The following is a 16,449-nucleotide window of genomic DNA, read 5'->3' as shown; positions in this document are numbered from 1 at the left end:
CAGTTGTTCTTTTACCTGCACTTCGACTTGAACAACAGAATCCGACATATTCCTATATGACTGCTGCACCGAATCCATTGTTTGGGCCTTTTCTGAGAAAGCATAAGACCCAACTCCACCTTGGTGGGTATGGAAAAAGAAACTAATGGATTTCTTAAACGGGGTTTCCATTGGATAAGGGCCTGGGATTCTTCCAAATTCTAGGCCTTGCAGGCAAAAATATCTTTTACCTGTTCCACAATGTATTAGATTACATGTAGAATTTGGTGTGTCTTTAAACCAAAAGAGGCCCCCACCCCAAATTCTTGTTTGGTTGCCTAACATATGCAAACATATGTATCCAAATAGTTATATCACTGGAAGTAATCTCATGCTGTTGCATAGAGATTTACGACACAAGAAAAAAAAGGCTTACAACTTAACGAGTTCCTTTTTTCTGTTGTGCTTTATAAATACCCCCATCAGTTCCTTCACTTGAGCACAAAAACAAAAACCTTTCTCTCTTCTAATTCATACAATTTCCATCCATTAGTCACTGAGCAAACAAGCATGGTTAGCACAAAGATTCTTATCAGAATGGCAAGAAAGTGGCAGAAATTGGATGCCATTGGAAGAAGGAGAATTACTTCATCACTTGTTGATAAAGGGCATTTTGTGATTTACACAATTGATCAAAAGCGGTTTGTGATTCCCTTAGCTTATCTAAGAAACACCATTTTCGTGGAGCTCTTGAAGATGTCTGAAGAGGAGTTTGGATTGCCAAGCGATGGACCAATAACATTACCTTGTGATTCAGTTGCCATGAATTACATTCTCTCATTACTACAAAGGAGTTTAGCTAAGTATTTGGAGAAAGCTGTGCTGAACTCTGTTGCAAGCTATCGCTGTTCATCAAATACTAGTTATTGCCATCAAGCCCATACGGACCAACAGTCACTTGTTTATGGATTCTGAGGAAATTATTCTTTGATATTGTAAATGGTTTATGTAATAATATCTTGGAAATGTTGAAATCCACAGTTAATGAAATGCAATAGCCTTTTTTGATGACTAAAAAAGATCATTTAACTATTATTTGTTCTTTTTACTGTTTATAATGGATGTCGCTTCACAGATTCAAGCATCAAATTCAAGAGTCTTTAATTCTTTTCTTCTTTAAGATTTCAAACCTTCAATCTTAGAGTTATAACATCACTTTGCATATGAAGTGCTCTAGGGATAGCAAGGTTTCAAGTCTTATAACTAACATTGTTTCCACACAATATTTTCCTCGTATTCTCAAATTTGATGCTCTCACGGGTCCAAATCTATAGTTAAATGCCGAGCCAATGGTGAAAATTATGTAAATTGTGTGTCTCACTTGATTTGTTGTTTGAGAATATTTCTGGTTGATCTGTATTGATTGAAAGATATATTGTGCTTGTTATAATTACCAACTTGTATTTGTTAGGAGACAGAACCCCATGTCGTGCTTCAGCTTTCTTCGGTAAGTTCGGTTTCGTCCTATCAGTGTCCTTAAGCCACAAGACAGGAAAGGACGGTCTCCGCCAAGACTTTCACAGTTATGTTACTCGGACTCTTTTCATTTTTCCTAAAGAATAACTGTCTTAAACTTGTTTCCAACCTATATTTGGGTATGCATACAAGTATATGGTTCCACAATATAACCAACTCTGATAGCGAAGGGATAAAGTATTGCATTTTCTCAACTATGCTTAGTAGTTAACTGTAATTACAAACCTTTTCCTTGTTTCGATGGTTTCCATGTCCTTTTGTTAGTATCTTCATCTAACTAATTACAATCTAGCATTGTTTATTCCATAGCAACAGAGCACATGGTTTTATCTGCAAGCTTTGGATTGACTAAAAGACATAAGATTCGGTTATGTTTCTTGTTTGTCAAGTTACAGCATCAAGGTATGAATTCCGTACTCGTATAATACTTTATAGGATATCATAAATTTCATTATCTTCCAAATTTTATTGGAATTCCCTAATTGGTCTTAATTAGCATCGAAAGAATCTCAAGTAAAGTTGCCAACTTAGATTCCGATGGAAAAGCTTACAAGCTTTGACATTGAAATACACAGCACAAGTAGCGTCAGAATAGCAAGCATATAAATAGCTGAATGACTTCTTCCTCCAGTATTACTAACCGTCAAATACCAATTAACCTTCTTGGTTATTTTCTTGCTTTAAGATTTCCATCCACAACATGTAAACTAAGCAAACATGATTACAACAAAGAAGCTTATCAGAAAGGAAAGGAAGTGGCAGAAGATAGCATCCATTGGAAGGAAAAGAATTGCCTCAGCAAGGACTAATACAAAGATAGCTGCTGCTGCTGCAAATGATTATAATAGATCATCAGAGGTTGTTAAAGGATGCTTTGTTATCTTCACAATGGATAAGAGACGCTTCCTGATTCCCTTGGCGTTTCTTAGCATCTGCATTTTCCGTGAACTCTTCAAGTTGTCTGAAGAGGAGTTTGGACTGCCAAGTGATGGACCTATAACATTTCCATGTGATACAGTTTTCATGAACTACATTGTCTTCATTGCGAAACAAGGATTATCCAAGGATTTGGAGAGATCAGTGGTCAATTCCATTTCTACATATCATTGCTCGTCGGATACTTATTTCAATCAAGGACATGAAGATCCAAAGTCACTTGTTTGTGAATTCTGAGTGATTTAGCCATGAATCTTGTAAAGAATTCTGTTGTACGAAACCATCTCTTCCTAGGTGTAAAATATTCAGTATCATATCGTATTGCCAAAAGATGTTTCACTGTAAAATCATTCTAATTTTGTAAAAGCAATTGACATTGTTGAGAACTGAAATCAGTTGTTTCTTTGCAACATTTCAAGAAGTCAACTTCCTTTTGCTTTATGATGCACTGAAAATACCTTCTAGAAACGATATCTGAAGATCCAACGGCCTTATAGATTTTATATTTTTTCTAGCATCAGTGATACAAATATTTAGAAGTTCATTTATCCATCTGATCTAATGATAATGTTATGCAAATTCATGACTAAATTTTAATAGTTTTGCACCAGCAACAACAATCTGTAGGTGAACTTGTACATTACCCTAACTAGAAGGCCTACCAAAAACCGGCTGTCAGGACACATAAAGTGGGTGGCCAAGATGCTAAACAGAAAATATGTCGATGTAATCACAAAGCAGTGTTGAGTCCCTGAGGAGTACTAACCAAAAGACGGATTCTGCAGATTGGCATATCTCAGCAAGAAAGCAACAAGGACAAGAAAATTACAAGGCTGTAACTTTGTAATGAGCAAATATTAGTTGGTTGATTATTGTTTATGTTAAGACCATGGGAAGTAAAATTTGGAATATTTTATTGTTGTCCCGCACTCTTGTTCACATAGTTTTGACCAAGATTTTGGCCTCATCAAAGACATAGTTTATCAAACAATGTGATTTGCCTCTTTATTATCACTTGTTTTATATACCCAGAAGAAATCTTTGTAGTAATTATTTAACTCGGATCAAGTACTACCGAACCCAAACTCTTTCAGTTTTAGAAAAAAAAAAAAAAAGGGTGCATAACCTTCCAAATTTTTCTTTATAAATTCTTGATATTCGTCTTGGTTTATATCTGAAGAATCGTAGTTAGTTGAATAGGAGACAACACATTGTGATGCAAAAGGATTGTTCTCTCTTTACATTCAAAGTCCATGTGCTAATAGCAAAGTGAAACTAACAGTACTGATCAATGATTTGGGTACTCTCTCGTACTGACACATGGTTTTGCCTACCTAACATCTGTATTGAGAACTACATGGAAGAGATTGTTTCTCCACATGGAGACATGAAATAGATCTCTTCTAAACAAGACCCTAAATATCTGTTGAAATCTGTGGTGAACTGATCATGAGTCAGTAATGCTAAGCCACTTGGAAGATATATTACAATGTATTTATACACTTATATATATGCTCCACCTTGTTGGGTTAATCATCCAATAAAACCAAACATGCCCACCTTGCAGATTACACCACATATCTGCCTATCACATGTCTTTGTTTCCAATGAATACCTGTATTGTACTATTCATTAAAGGGACTGCCTCTCTTCTTGTGGTTATATAATCATCCCATTTCCATAGCCTCATATTCAGCATAACAACTGCATTCAGAAATTCAGAGTTTCAATACCTAAATCTTCCCTCTTTTTCCTTTCATCTCAGAGTCTCTCCTATTAACCTTAGAGTAAAGCAAGATGGTCAGTGCTAAGAAGCTTATTCAGTTGGCAAGGAAATGGCAAAAAATGGTTGCAATCAGGAGAAAAAGGATCACATTACCAAGTTCCACCTTGGACAGTGACACAAACAGTAGCAGCACATCGACAGTGGTTGAGAAGGGCCACTTTGTTGTATACAGTGCAGATCAGAAGCGCTTTGTGCTTCCTTTGGAGTATCTCAAGAATGAAATAGTCATGGAACTATTCAACTTGGCAGAAGAAGAGTTTGGTCTACCAGGCAATGGACTTCTCATCTTGCCATGTGATGCAACTTTTATGGAATATGTAATAGCTTTGATCAAAAGGAAACCAAGTAAAGATGTGGAGAAAGCCTTGATCTTGTCTGTAGCCAGTAGTCGTTGCTCCTCATCAAATCTTTATCAGCATGAAACGAGCCAACAGTTGCCAATATGGAGCTTCTGAAGCAATTTTTCTTTTCTTTTCACATCTTGTAATTTATCCACACCTTTGTAGATTAAAGTATACAATGCAAAACATCAGAATTTTTGTTTATCTTCAATATTACACCAATAATTTCATTCCAAACTAAACAGTTCTACCCTAAATATATACTCAAAATTGGTACTTGTAAATATAATAAAAATATTAAACTATAACAATCTCTTCATTAGCCCGTTCTATATTTCCTGCTGATAGTCTTATTTCCAAACCAGCATGACATGAACCCTTGAAATAATATATAGGAACTCAAATTATATACCATGTTACAATAGTTTTATTTTACGCACCATAGAAGCTGCTTTTTAATACTTCGTTATACAGTTTGATGAGCTTAGAGAACAGAAACTTAAAAGGCAGGGAAACAAATTATGGTTTGTTACTTTGTTTATGGTTAACCTTGTCCAAGAAGTGGTGAAAATAAGATATCATCTCAGTCAGAAAGTGGATACTTTATTTTTTATCTAAGCACTTGCAATATTTATTATTCGGTCACTTAACAAGAAAAGTACAAGGCCCTAACCTTGTACTCAGCAAAATTAGTTGGTGGATTCTTGTTTTAGTTGTGGACATTGGAATTACTGATATCGTCTTAGTTTATATCTGAATAATCATAGTTAGTTAAATCTTCATCTATAATGAATCACATGTTGGGTCCGGTAGTCATTGTTCTACTGCCAAATACGTACACAACAAGGATGTCCCAATTTGCTTACTTTTGCCAACCATCTTTGTATTAATATTATCATTTTTTTCTTAAATTCTATGGTGTATAAAGATTGTTGGATATTAGATTAGAACGTGACGAGTTCAACAGATGCTTCTTTCTAATAAAGTAAACATCCCCATCTCACAAAAAGTACCCCCCTCGCAACTTCCAATTGCATGGCTTTGTTTCTCTTGTCCCCATAAAGAAGGGACAGGATGGTCATGATATAGATATAATCTGAACAATATCATAAATGCCTGTTGAAATTTGTGATCAACTGATCATGAGTCAATAATACTGGACCTTATTGTATATATAAAGATGTGTGTATACACTTCATTAAATGCTCCACCTTGTTGATCTAATCATCCAATAAAAGCAAACATGTCCACCTTGCAGATTACACCTAATATCTGCCTATCACATGCCATTGTTTCCAATGGATACCAGCATTGTACTAAATTCATTAAAGGCACTGTCTCTCACCCTGTGATTATATATTCATCCCATTTCCATAGCCTCATATTCAGCATAACAACTGCATTCAGAAATTCAGAGTTTCAATACCTAAATCTTCCCTCTTTTTCCTTTCATCTCAGAGTCTCTCCTATTAACCTTAGAGTAAAGCAAGATGGTCAGTGCTAAGAAGCTTATTCAGTTAGCAAGGAAATGGCAAAAAATGGTTGCAATCAGGAGAAAAAGGATCACATTACCAAGTTCCACCTTGGACAGTGACACAAACAGTAGCAGCACATCGACAGTGGTTGAGAAGGGCCACTTTGTTGTATACAGTGCAGATCAGAAGCGCTTTGTTCTTCCTTTGGAGTATCTCAAGAATGAAATAGTCACGGAACTATTCAACTTGGCAGAAGAAAAGTTTGGTCTACCAGGCAATGGACTTCTCATCTTGCCATGTGATGCAACCTTTATGGAATATGTAATAGCTTTGATCAAAAGGAAACCAAGTAAAGATGTGGAGAAAGCCTTGATCTTGTCTGTAGCCAGTAGTCGTTGCTCCTCATCAAATCTTTATCAGCATGAAACGAGCCAACAGTTGCCAATATGGAGCTTCTGAAGCAATTTTTCTTTTCTTTTCACATCTTGTAATTTATCCACACCTTTGTAGATTAAAGTATACAATGCAAAACATCAGAATTTTTGTTTACCTTCAATATTACAACAACAATTTCATTCCAAACTAAACAGTTTTACCCTAAATATATACTCAAAATTGGTATTTGTAAATATAATAAAAATATTACACTATAACAATCTGTTCATTAGCCCGTTCTATATTTCCTGCTGATAGTGTTGTTGAAATATGTGAAACCGGTATATATTTTAAAGTTATTTAGGTAGATAAATCTTATTTAGGTAGATAAATCTTAGAATAAATCATTTGAGATATTCTAGAAATATTTTATTTTATGTTTTAGTAGTTTATTAGAATAAGGGAATTATTTTTCTTATCTTTTAGTAGTTTATTAGAATAAGAGAATTATTTTCACAATTAGGTTATGACTCTTTTCTTTATTTAAATTCAGTTGTTTAGTTAATAAAAGACAGAACAGTTTTATTAAATGTTCTCTTGAAAACTTTTATGGCATCTAAGTTAGGTTATCTCTAGTAGAATTCATGGCATCTAAGTTAGGTTATCTCTAGTAGAAAGTTCCATTGGAGATAAGAGATCCAGCAATCAAACAGACGAAGAAAGTTTTACCGTCGAAACAACTAATGAAAATTATTAGGGCCAAAGTTCTCTAGAAGGGTCTCTATTCACTAAGGAACAATTAGAACATCTACACAAGCTTTTTCAATTACCACAATTTCGGAGGAATTCTTATCTTCCTAACTCATCCAATAATCCTTCTTTGTCCTTTGCCCAACCAGATACTGATTTTTCTGTTTTTTTCAGTGTCGAGCATTGTAAAACAAACACGTGGATTGTTGACTCTGGAGCTAGTGATCACATGACTAGTAGTCATTTTCTTTTTTCAACTTACACACCTTGTGCAGGAAATAAAAAAATCGTTCTCAGCAATAGTCGGGAAAGGCACTGTTAAAATTTCGCCTTCCTTGGTTTTATATGATGTTTTACATTTATCAAATCTAGCTTGTAATCTCATACCGGTCAGTAAATTATCCCAGTCCTCGAATTGTCATGTTATAGTTAGACTCCTCTATGTGTAAATTTTAGGACATGGTCTCGGGGAGGATGATTGGCAATACTAAAGAATCTGGTGGAATTTACTTTCTTGACGACAACCATCTAAGTCAACCAACAACTACTTTATGTTTAAATTCTGCTTCTAGTTTTGATAAGGTTATGATTTAGCATTATAGGCTTGGACATCTTAATTTTTACTATTTAAGATATTTGTTACCTGATTTATTTAAAAATAAAAGTCTTTCTTCATATCACTATGAATTTTGTGAATTGGCTAAACATCACCGATCATTCTTACCACCTCAAAAATATAAAGCTTCCAAACCTTTTTCGTTAATTCATAGTGATGTTTGGGGACCTTCGAGAGTCTCGACTTTTTCAGGAAAGCATTGGTTTGTCACATTTATTGATGACCATACTCTCATTTGTTGGGTTTTTTTCTTAAAAGATAAGTCTGAAGTTAAAAATGTGTTTCAGTCTTTTTATGCTATGGTGAAAACACAATTTAGTGTGAGAATAGAAGTACTTAAGAGTGACAATGGTGGGGAATTTTTTAGTGACCAATTAGATGTTTTCTTAACCAAACATGGTATAGTCCACCAAAGCTCTTGTACAAATACACCACAACAAAATGGGGTTGCAGAAAGAAAAAACTGACATCTTTTGGAAGTAACTAGAGTATTGATGTTCACTAGTCAGGTACCACATTATCTTTGGGGCGAAGCCTTGTTAACAGCTACATATCTTATTAATAGAATGTCTAGTAAAACTCTAAACAATAAAACTCCTTCCAGTCTCTTTAAAGATAACTTTCTAACTCTAAATTGATCACAGATTTATCCCTCCAAGTTTTTGGGTGTAGTGTTTTTGTTCATCTTCACAACCAAGGTAAACTAGATCCTAGAGCAAAAAAATGCGTCTTTGTTGGCTATGCTTCTAATAAAAAGGGTTACAAATGTTACGATCCAATTGATAGGGAGATTATTGTCACCATGGATGTCACATTTGTTGAAACACAATCTTATTTTGATTCTAATCTTCAGGGGGGAATTATAGTAAGGAAGATTCTATAATTGATCAAGAAAACACTAGGTATATACAACATAGGGATTCTAATAATGGGGAAGGTGAATTTATGATTAACACAGAAATTAATGATGTTAATGTTGTTAATGAAAAGGAGTATGAAGGTGTAGAGTTTGATCATGAGTGTTGACACCATTTTTTTGATAAAACGGGGTCGACTTGGATTTTGAAAAATGAAAACGAAAATGGGAGTCGTCACCAACCTTTTTTTGATGAGGTGTGATCGGGTCACCTCGAAAAGTTGTTGTTTTTAATAAACCATTTGATTTTATTAAAACAACGATTTTGGTCCACGAAATTTAGAAAGATGGGTTCGGGAGTCGGTTACGTACGAGGAAGGATTAGCACCCTCGTAATGCCCAAAATTGGTACCTAGTTAATTACTTAATGTCTTGATGTCGAAAAATTGAAAACTCGAAAAGAATTTAAAATGCGATCCCTCTTTTATATCGTGCTATTTTTTTATTAAAATTACCCAAATGAATCAAGATGTGCAAAATGCCTCTTTATCTCGAAGTAACAAAATGACACATCCCGTAAGTTAGGACACGACACCTCATATCTTGAGAATAGGCTTGCCTTTTTGTTTTTGTTTAAACCTCATTTGTTTTAATTTTAAAAGGATATTCGGTCATTTGGGTTCAACGCGAGAAAAATCGAGACCCAAGTTAGGGTACGGCTTTCTCGGATTTCCAATTACGAAATATTGCCTTTATTATTATTTTTTAGAAAAAAATCCTCATCTCGAGAAAACAACGTGTCATATCCAATGCGTTAGGACACAACGTATTGAATTCCCGATAATGAGCTTTTTATTTGTGTTTTTTTTATTAAAGAGCATTTTCGATTGTTTAGATTCAACGAAGAAAATCGGAACCCAATACGTTAGGGCTCAATCCTCTCGAATCTAAACACGAAATTTTACTTATTTGAAAGTCGAAACTTATGCGTATAGATAAATTAATCTAACCCGAAATAGTTAAAATGAAACACAAGGTTAATATGCGTACAAAGCAATATTGAATGGGATTGCATAAAAAAAATAATACAAGCAACGATGATAAGAATGAATAAAAAGGGGCAAATAATGATATGCAAAATAACGGGTATAAGCAAATAAAATTAAAATACTCTTTTAAAGTAATAATAAAACACGAATAAATAAATAAATAAGCGAGATGAACAAAATATAAAGTATGTATATATATGTATATTAAAATTGTGAAATATAAATATATATATATATATATATATATATATACATGAATTGTAGAATATCTGAAAAGCATGTATGCATATACTAATTATAAAATATAAAAACTACATATGTAAAGAAGGATATATTTTAGATATAAAGAATATATATATTAGGAAAGTAACATATGTATGTAGATACATAGATACATGTATAAATTATAAATTATAAATTGTACAGAAATATAAGCGTGCATATGCACATATATATAAAGAAGTTATGAAAAATATGTACGTGTATATATAAATGTATTGTAAAATGTGTATATACATGTATATGTATATATAAAAAAAACCACGAAAACGTTTGCTTTTGATTTGTACTAACTCGTTTCGTTTTGTTTTGGTTATGATTGCATTGCATTTTTATCTTAGAAAATAGGTGTTGATTCAAATTTGATTACTAAATTAGAAAGCTTGTAATGGAAAACGAATTTCTTGATAAAGTGGAAAATAATACGGCTGCCTGAATATATTCCGAGAAACACGAAAGGGGTGATGGAAGAGTTCGTGACTTTGCTTCGTGTCCCGAGGATTCAAGATGATTATCCAAGAACCTACGACATCCTAACTTCTATAAAAAAGCTGATGAGCATTAGGAGGATAGGCAGACAATGGATTGTGACCAAGATCAAGCAAAAGGAGCTAGTAGTGACATCCATTGCAAACTACGAGATTCATCTTAAACATACGGATGAAGGAAAGGATCAATGTTGTCTTTTGGAATATGAGGGCGAGGCTATATATATATATCCGCTTTATGTACAAAAAATTTTCTTCTAGTAAAGTTTTCTAAATGAAATTGAATCAGAATCAACGTCTCTTTAGGCATTCATTTCATGCATTTGCATTACATGACATCATATGCATTAAAGTCCATTGAAAGAATATAATTGAGTAAGTTTATTTCAGCTAATCCAGAAAACCAATCAACTAAACACCCTTACGGTATCCAAGCAAAGACTAGAGAAATGGACCAAAGGTTGGAGAAATTAGAGCGAATGCAAATACAGATGCAGGAGCAATTGATCAAATTTCAACAGAAAATGAGAGATCAAATGCTAGAATTACAGAGAACTATGATGAGCCAGTTCAACCGATTGTTAGTTGGAGAGTTAGAAGAAGTGAAAAACCCAGTGGTCCACTTTCGGAATGATAATGAAGGCCCTGCACATCTTCCAGGCTTTACCCCAACAAACGTCTAAGCACAACCAAATACATATCCACAAAGGGTAACTATTAACATCCGACCACAATACCAGACCAATACCTCGACATCGGTGAATTTCGCGACAAGCTCAGGATCCAACCTTAGGGGCAATCTAACTAATCCTGTTGTCCTTGATGATCTAGCAGAAACAAAACAGGCGAGAGAAGAGTTCTCAAAACAATCTGAATATCGTTACAAACGGAAAGGGCGAGAGTCGAACTCCCAAATCAATACTTTAAAGGCCCCGAGAAAGAGGAAAAATGAGGTGAATAATGTGGGTAGGTATAACGAGGGTTATTCAAAGCCGATTACCGCAAGCCAGCCAAGGACGGTTACTATTGGCCATCAGATCCCTCTAAGGTAAGAATCTGGCACAAAGCAAAACATTGAGAAGTCCCAATTTGCACCAATCCCAATGTCGTACCGGGAGCTGTATCAGAGTTTATTTGACGCACATGTTGTCTCCCCTTTCTACTTGAAGCCTTTACAACCTCCGTACCCCAAATGGTATGACACAAATGCGCAATGTGACTATCATACGGGAATTACGGGGCATTCTATAGAAAACTGCATTGCCTTTAAAAAGCTGGTCGAAAGGTTTGTTAGTATGGGCGTTGTCAAATTTGATGATTCATCCAGTGCAAAAAATCCGCTACCCAATCACATTGATAATGGGGTGAATTCGATGTATGAAGAAATGTTGGGAAACGCAATTGGAAAGGGACCTTATTAGATATTCACCCTTATAAACTTGGGAGTGTTCTGAATAATTAGACTGCAGAAGAGACCCTATAGTATTTAGAGCTTACTCGGAGTAATATTCAGAACACACTTGTTGCTTTTAGCCTAGAGGCAATAAGAACTCTTTTGTGAAATAGGCTCATGTCTGAACGTCGTTATTTTAATGAAATATATCTTTGCGATCATCTTTGGGCCAATATTCTTTCATTCTTTATGAATAATTATTTTTATTCTTTCATTCATTCATAATCATACTGTACATAAATTCATATATTCCTTGTATATATAAAGAAGTTATGAAAAATATGTATGTGTATATATGCATGTATTGTAAAATGTGTATATGTATATATAAATTATAAAGTATATGAAAAATAAGTATTTATATTAAAGATGTATATTTATATATATGATTAAATCTAAAACTAGATGGTATAAATGAATAAATAATAATAATAATAATAATAATAATACAAAACTAATAATATAATATAATAATATTACAATAAATGGGTAAATATAAAAAGAGAATACAAGTATGATAAAAAGCAGATTAATAATATGACAAAAATAACACAGATGGACTAATTAGGGGTAAAAATAAAATTTAAAGGTCAAAACTGTAATAAAATAAATACGGAGGGACCAAAATGGAAAAGTCCAAAAGAACGGAGGGTCGAATGGGTAATAAACCCTATTTCCAGGCCACGTACCCACTTCCCTGCACTAGGGGTTAAATCGTAGCGCGCAAAAATTAAGCAAACCAAATTAATAAATAAATAAATGACTGAATTGAAACAATTAAAACAAAGGAAGGACTATGCATGTAAATAACCCAAATGGCGTAAAGGCGTGGATCCTCCCGGGTCGGACTCGGGTGTGAGGGTAAAGGCCTCATACGATGCCGTTTTAGAGCCACTGAAGCAGGCTCTATACGGCGTCGTTTAATCCCCTTTTAAACTACTTCAGAAAACCCTAAATCCTAATATTTCACTCCCTTTAACCGAAAATCAAATCCCTCTCACCCTCAGCCGCCTCAAATTCGGGGCCCCTCTTCGAATTCGACGAATACCGACAGAAAGGATTTCGATGACGCGCCCAGGTTAGGCTTCTATTCGCCTTTCTTTCCTTTTATTTTATGCCTATATTCTTATATATATATATATATATATATATATATACACATTATTAAAACAAAAAAAAAAGAAAGCATGCATCCGAAAATAGAATGGAAAAGAGAGAAGAAAATGAAAACCTTCTCTTCAGTTTCGTGATTTTTTTATTGATTCTCCTCCCCCTCCTTTACAAATTTGTGCTTGGCTTTTATATAGCCGATTTACAATATATTTTTCTATTATTTTGCACTATTTCGGCTTCATCTCTGTCACTATTTTTCTGCTGCTATTTTAGCCTTTTTGTTGTTTCTTTTTGGTTCTTTTGCAGGTGTTGAGGGGTCAACGGAGCAAGGTTTTGCCATTTTGGTGCAAGGTGGCCAGTCCTCGGACGGTGGGCATGCTGACACCGCACATGGGGCAGCGGCACAAAGGGGGCACTAGGGTTTCTTTTTTGCTGAAATTTGTTTAGGTTTTGGACCGTTTGGGCCATTAGGTTTTTTTAATTTTGGGCTTTGTAATGGACTGTTATTTATATCTCTTTTTTGGGTTTTATTTATTTTGATTTTGGGTGTTGGGTCTTACTAGGCCCCGGGCTAAATTGGCCCACTACAATGAGAATAAAGAACAAACAAAGGAGTTAATTGTTTACTCAAGAAAAAATCAAAATCAAGAAAGTGGAATCCACCAGATTCATCACCAATAATCCGACCCGCAAGATCTTGTCAAAAGTCCAGGTAAAGTTCATAATCCAACCAATGAATTTTCTGATTTAGATATTCCAACTGCTAAAAAAAAGGTGTTAGAAATGTTGTCAAATATCCCATGTCTAACTTTGTGTCTTATAAAGCCTTGTCTTCGACATTCTTAACCTTTGTTTCGTGTCTCAATACTGTGAAAATACTCAAAAATGTGAAAGATGCTCTACAAGTTCCTGAGTGGAAGGAGGCTATTTTAGAGGAGATGAGTGCTCTTGAAAAAATAGGTACATGGAAAACAGTGGAATTACATGTAGGGAAAAAACTATAGGCTGTAAATGGGTGTTCACAACCAAATTCAAACCGAATGGTTCTTTAGATAGATACAAAGCCCGACTGGTGGCTAAAGGGTACAGTCAAACATACGAGATAGATTATCTTGAAGCATTTGCTCCAGTAGCCAAATTAAATTCTGTTAGAGTTCTTTTATCAATTGTTGTTAATCTTGATTGGTCCTTACAGCAGCTAGATGTGAAGAATGCTTTCCTAAATGGGAAACTTGAAGGAGAAGTTTACATGGATCCTCCTCCAGGTTTTGAAGAAAAATTTGGAACTCGAGTATGTAAGCTCAGAAAACCTTTGTATGGTCTAAAGCAGTCTTCTCAAGCTTGGTTTGAATGGTTCACTCAAGTTGTTAAAAAACAAGGTTATTCACAAGGGTAAGTTGATCACACAATGTTCTATCGACACTCACAAAGAGGTAGAATAGCAGTTATTATAGTTTATGTCGATGATATCATTCTTATAGGAGATAATGTAGATGAAATAAGGCATCTCAAGGAGCATCTAGAATTGGAGTTTGAGATCAAAGACTTAGGTCCTTTGAAATACTTTCTTGGAATGGAAGTTGCTCGATCAAATAAGGGTCTTGTGGTCTCTCAGAAAAATATGTGATTGATCTTTTAAAAGAGGTTGGGATGAGTGGTTGCCGCCCTGCTGACACACCAATTGGTCCAAATGTAAATTTCAGAAATAAAGGAGGTCGATTAGTTGATAAAAGGCAGTACCAAAGATTAGTCGGTAAGTTAATTTACTTATCACATACAAGGTCGGACATAGCTTTTGCAGTGAGCTTAGTGAGTCAATTTATGCACTCCTTAATAGAGGAACATAAAGAAGCAGTGTTTCGGATTCTGAGATACTTGAAGAGTTCACCTGGAAAGGGCTTATTCTTTAAGAAATCCGAACAAAGAGGAATTGAAGCTTATACAGATGCAGACTAGGCAGGCTCAATAACAGATAGAAGATCTACATCAGGATACTGTACATTTATATGGGGAAACCTTGTGACTTGGCGAAGCAAAAAACAAAATTTTGTAGCAAGAAGTAGTGCAGAGGCTGAGTTTAGATCAATGACTCAAGGAATTTTTGAAATGATGTGGTTAAAAAGAATTATAGAAGAGCTGAGGAAATCAATAACTTCACCAATAAAGTTGTACTGTGATAGCAAAGCTACCATTAGTATTGCTCACAACCCAGTCTAGCATGACAGAACTAAACATGTTGAGATTGATAGACACTTTATCAAGGAGAAGGTTGAAAAAGGCCAAGTTTGCATGCCGTTTGTTCCTTCAAAACAACAGATTGCTGACATACTCACCAAAGGGCTCTCTAAGATAGGCTTTGATTTTCTTGTAAGCAAGTTGGGCATGATTGATATATATGAACCAACTTGAGGGAAGGTGTTGAAATATATGAAACCCATATAGTTATTTAGGTAGATAAATCTTATTTAGATAGATAAATCTTAGAATAAATCATTTAAGATATTATAGGAATATTTTATTTTATTTTTAGTAGTTTATTAGAATAAGAGAATTATTTTTCTTATGTTTTAGTGGTTTATTAGAATAAAGGAATTATTTTCCCAATTAGATTATAACTCTTTTCTCTATTTAAATTCAGTTGTTTAGTTAATAAAAGATAGAACAGTTTTATTAAATGTTCTCTTGAAAACTTTCAAGTCTTATTTCCAAACCAGTATGACACCAACCCTTGAAATAATATATAGGAACTCAAATTATATGCCATGTTACAATAGTTTTATTTTACTCATCATAGAAGCTGCTTTCTAATACTTTGTTATACATTTTGATGAGCTTAGAAGACAGAAGCTTAAAAGGCTGGGAAACAAATTATGGTTTGTTACTTTGTTTATGATTAACCTTGTCCAAGAAGTGGTGAAAATAAGATATCACCTCAGTCAGAAAGTGGATACTTTATTTTTGGTCTAAGCACTTGCAATATTTATTATTTGATAAAAGGCAGGTCGATTAGTTGATAAAAGGCAGTACCAAAGATTAGTCGGTAAGTTAATTTACTTATCACATACAAGGTCGGACATAGTCGGTAAAGTTATGCTAATTGAGCTGGATGTACCATACACATAGGCTTTGGCGCATTAAAGTAAAATGATACCATACCCATACCCATACCCACAATTCAATATCTTTATCAATACAGAAAATATGACAATCAGCTGTTAGCAACATGTTGGAGCCATTAACAGACAGATGAATGTGAAAGTAGATAACGATATGAGATATCTGAAAGCATAACAGCCTGGAAATAAAGACATTTTGCACTAATTAGTACAGTCATTTGGGGTCTACTCCTGTTTCAGACTTGTACAATCCATCAATCCAGGTTGCAGTAAACTAGCACCACAATTTCTTGTTGTTAGG

At 34.5% G+C, this 16,449-nt stretch overlaps 4 protein-coding genes across 4 annotated transcripts; all 4 read left to right on the top strand.

The window, feature by feature from the left end:
* The first annotated feature begins 114 nt into the window (after positions 1 to 114).
* Positions 115 to 1,045, top strand: LOC105795434 (auxin-responsive protein SAUR68). The gene has a single exon (XM_012625050.2). It carries the CDS (start codon positions 550 to 552, stop codon positions 952 to 954), a length of 405 nt encoding a protein of 134 aa, XP_012480504.1. The 5' UTR covers positions 115 to 549; the 3' UTR covers positions 955 to 1,045.
* A 1,187-nt stretch (positions 1,046 to 2,232) lies between these two features.
* LOC105795429 (auxin-responsive protein SAUR68) lies at positions 2,233 to 2,688 on the top strand. Its single transcript, XM_012625046.2, has one exon. The coding sequence runs from the start codon at positions 2,233 to 2,235 to the stop codon at positions 2,686 to 2,688; it is 456 nt and encodes a 151-aa protein (XP_012480500.1).
* Positions 2,689 to 4,120: 1,432 nt separating this feature from the next.
* Positions 4,121 to 4,782, top strand: LOC105795431 (auxin-responsive protein SAUR62). The gene has a single exon (XM_012625048.2). It carries the CDS (start codon positions 4,249 to 4,251, stop codon positions 4,690 to 4,692), a length of 444 nt encoding a protein of 147 aa, XP_012480502.1. The 5' UTR covers positions 4,121 to 4,248; the 3' UTR covers positions 4,693 to 4,782.
* A 1,028-nt stretch (positions 4,783 to 5,810) lies between these two features.
* Positions 5,811 to 6,602, top strand: LOC105795430 (auxin-responsive protein SAUR62). Its single transcript, XM_012625047.2, has one exon. It carries the CDS (start codon positions 6,069 to 6,071, stop codon positions 6,510 to 6,512), a length of 444 nt encoding a protein of 147 aa, XP_012480501.1. The 5' UTR covers positions 5,811 to 6,068; the 3' UTR covers positions 6,513 to 6,602.
* Positions 6,603 to 16,449: the final 9,847 nt, after the last annotated feature.

The sequence above is a fragment of the Gossypium raimondii genome, chromosome 3, assembly GCF_025698545.1.
Source record: "Gossypium raimondii isolate GPD5lz chromosome 3, ASM2569854v1, whole genome shotgun sequence".
NCBI lineage: Eukaryota > Viridiplantae > Streptophyta > Magnoliopsida > Malvales > Malvaceae > Gossypium > Gossypium raimondii.
Note: the sequence above shows the minus strand (reverse complement) of the source record. Positions and strands in the feature narration are given on the sequence as shown.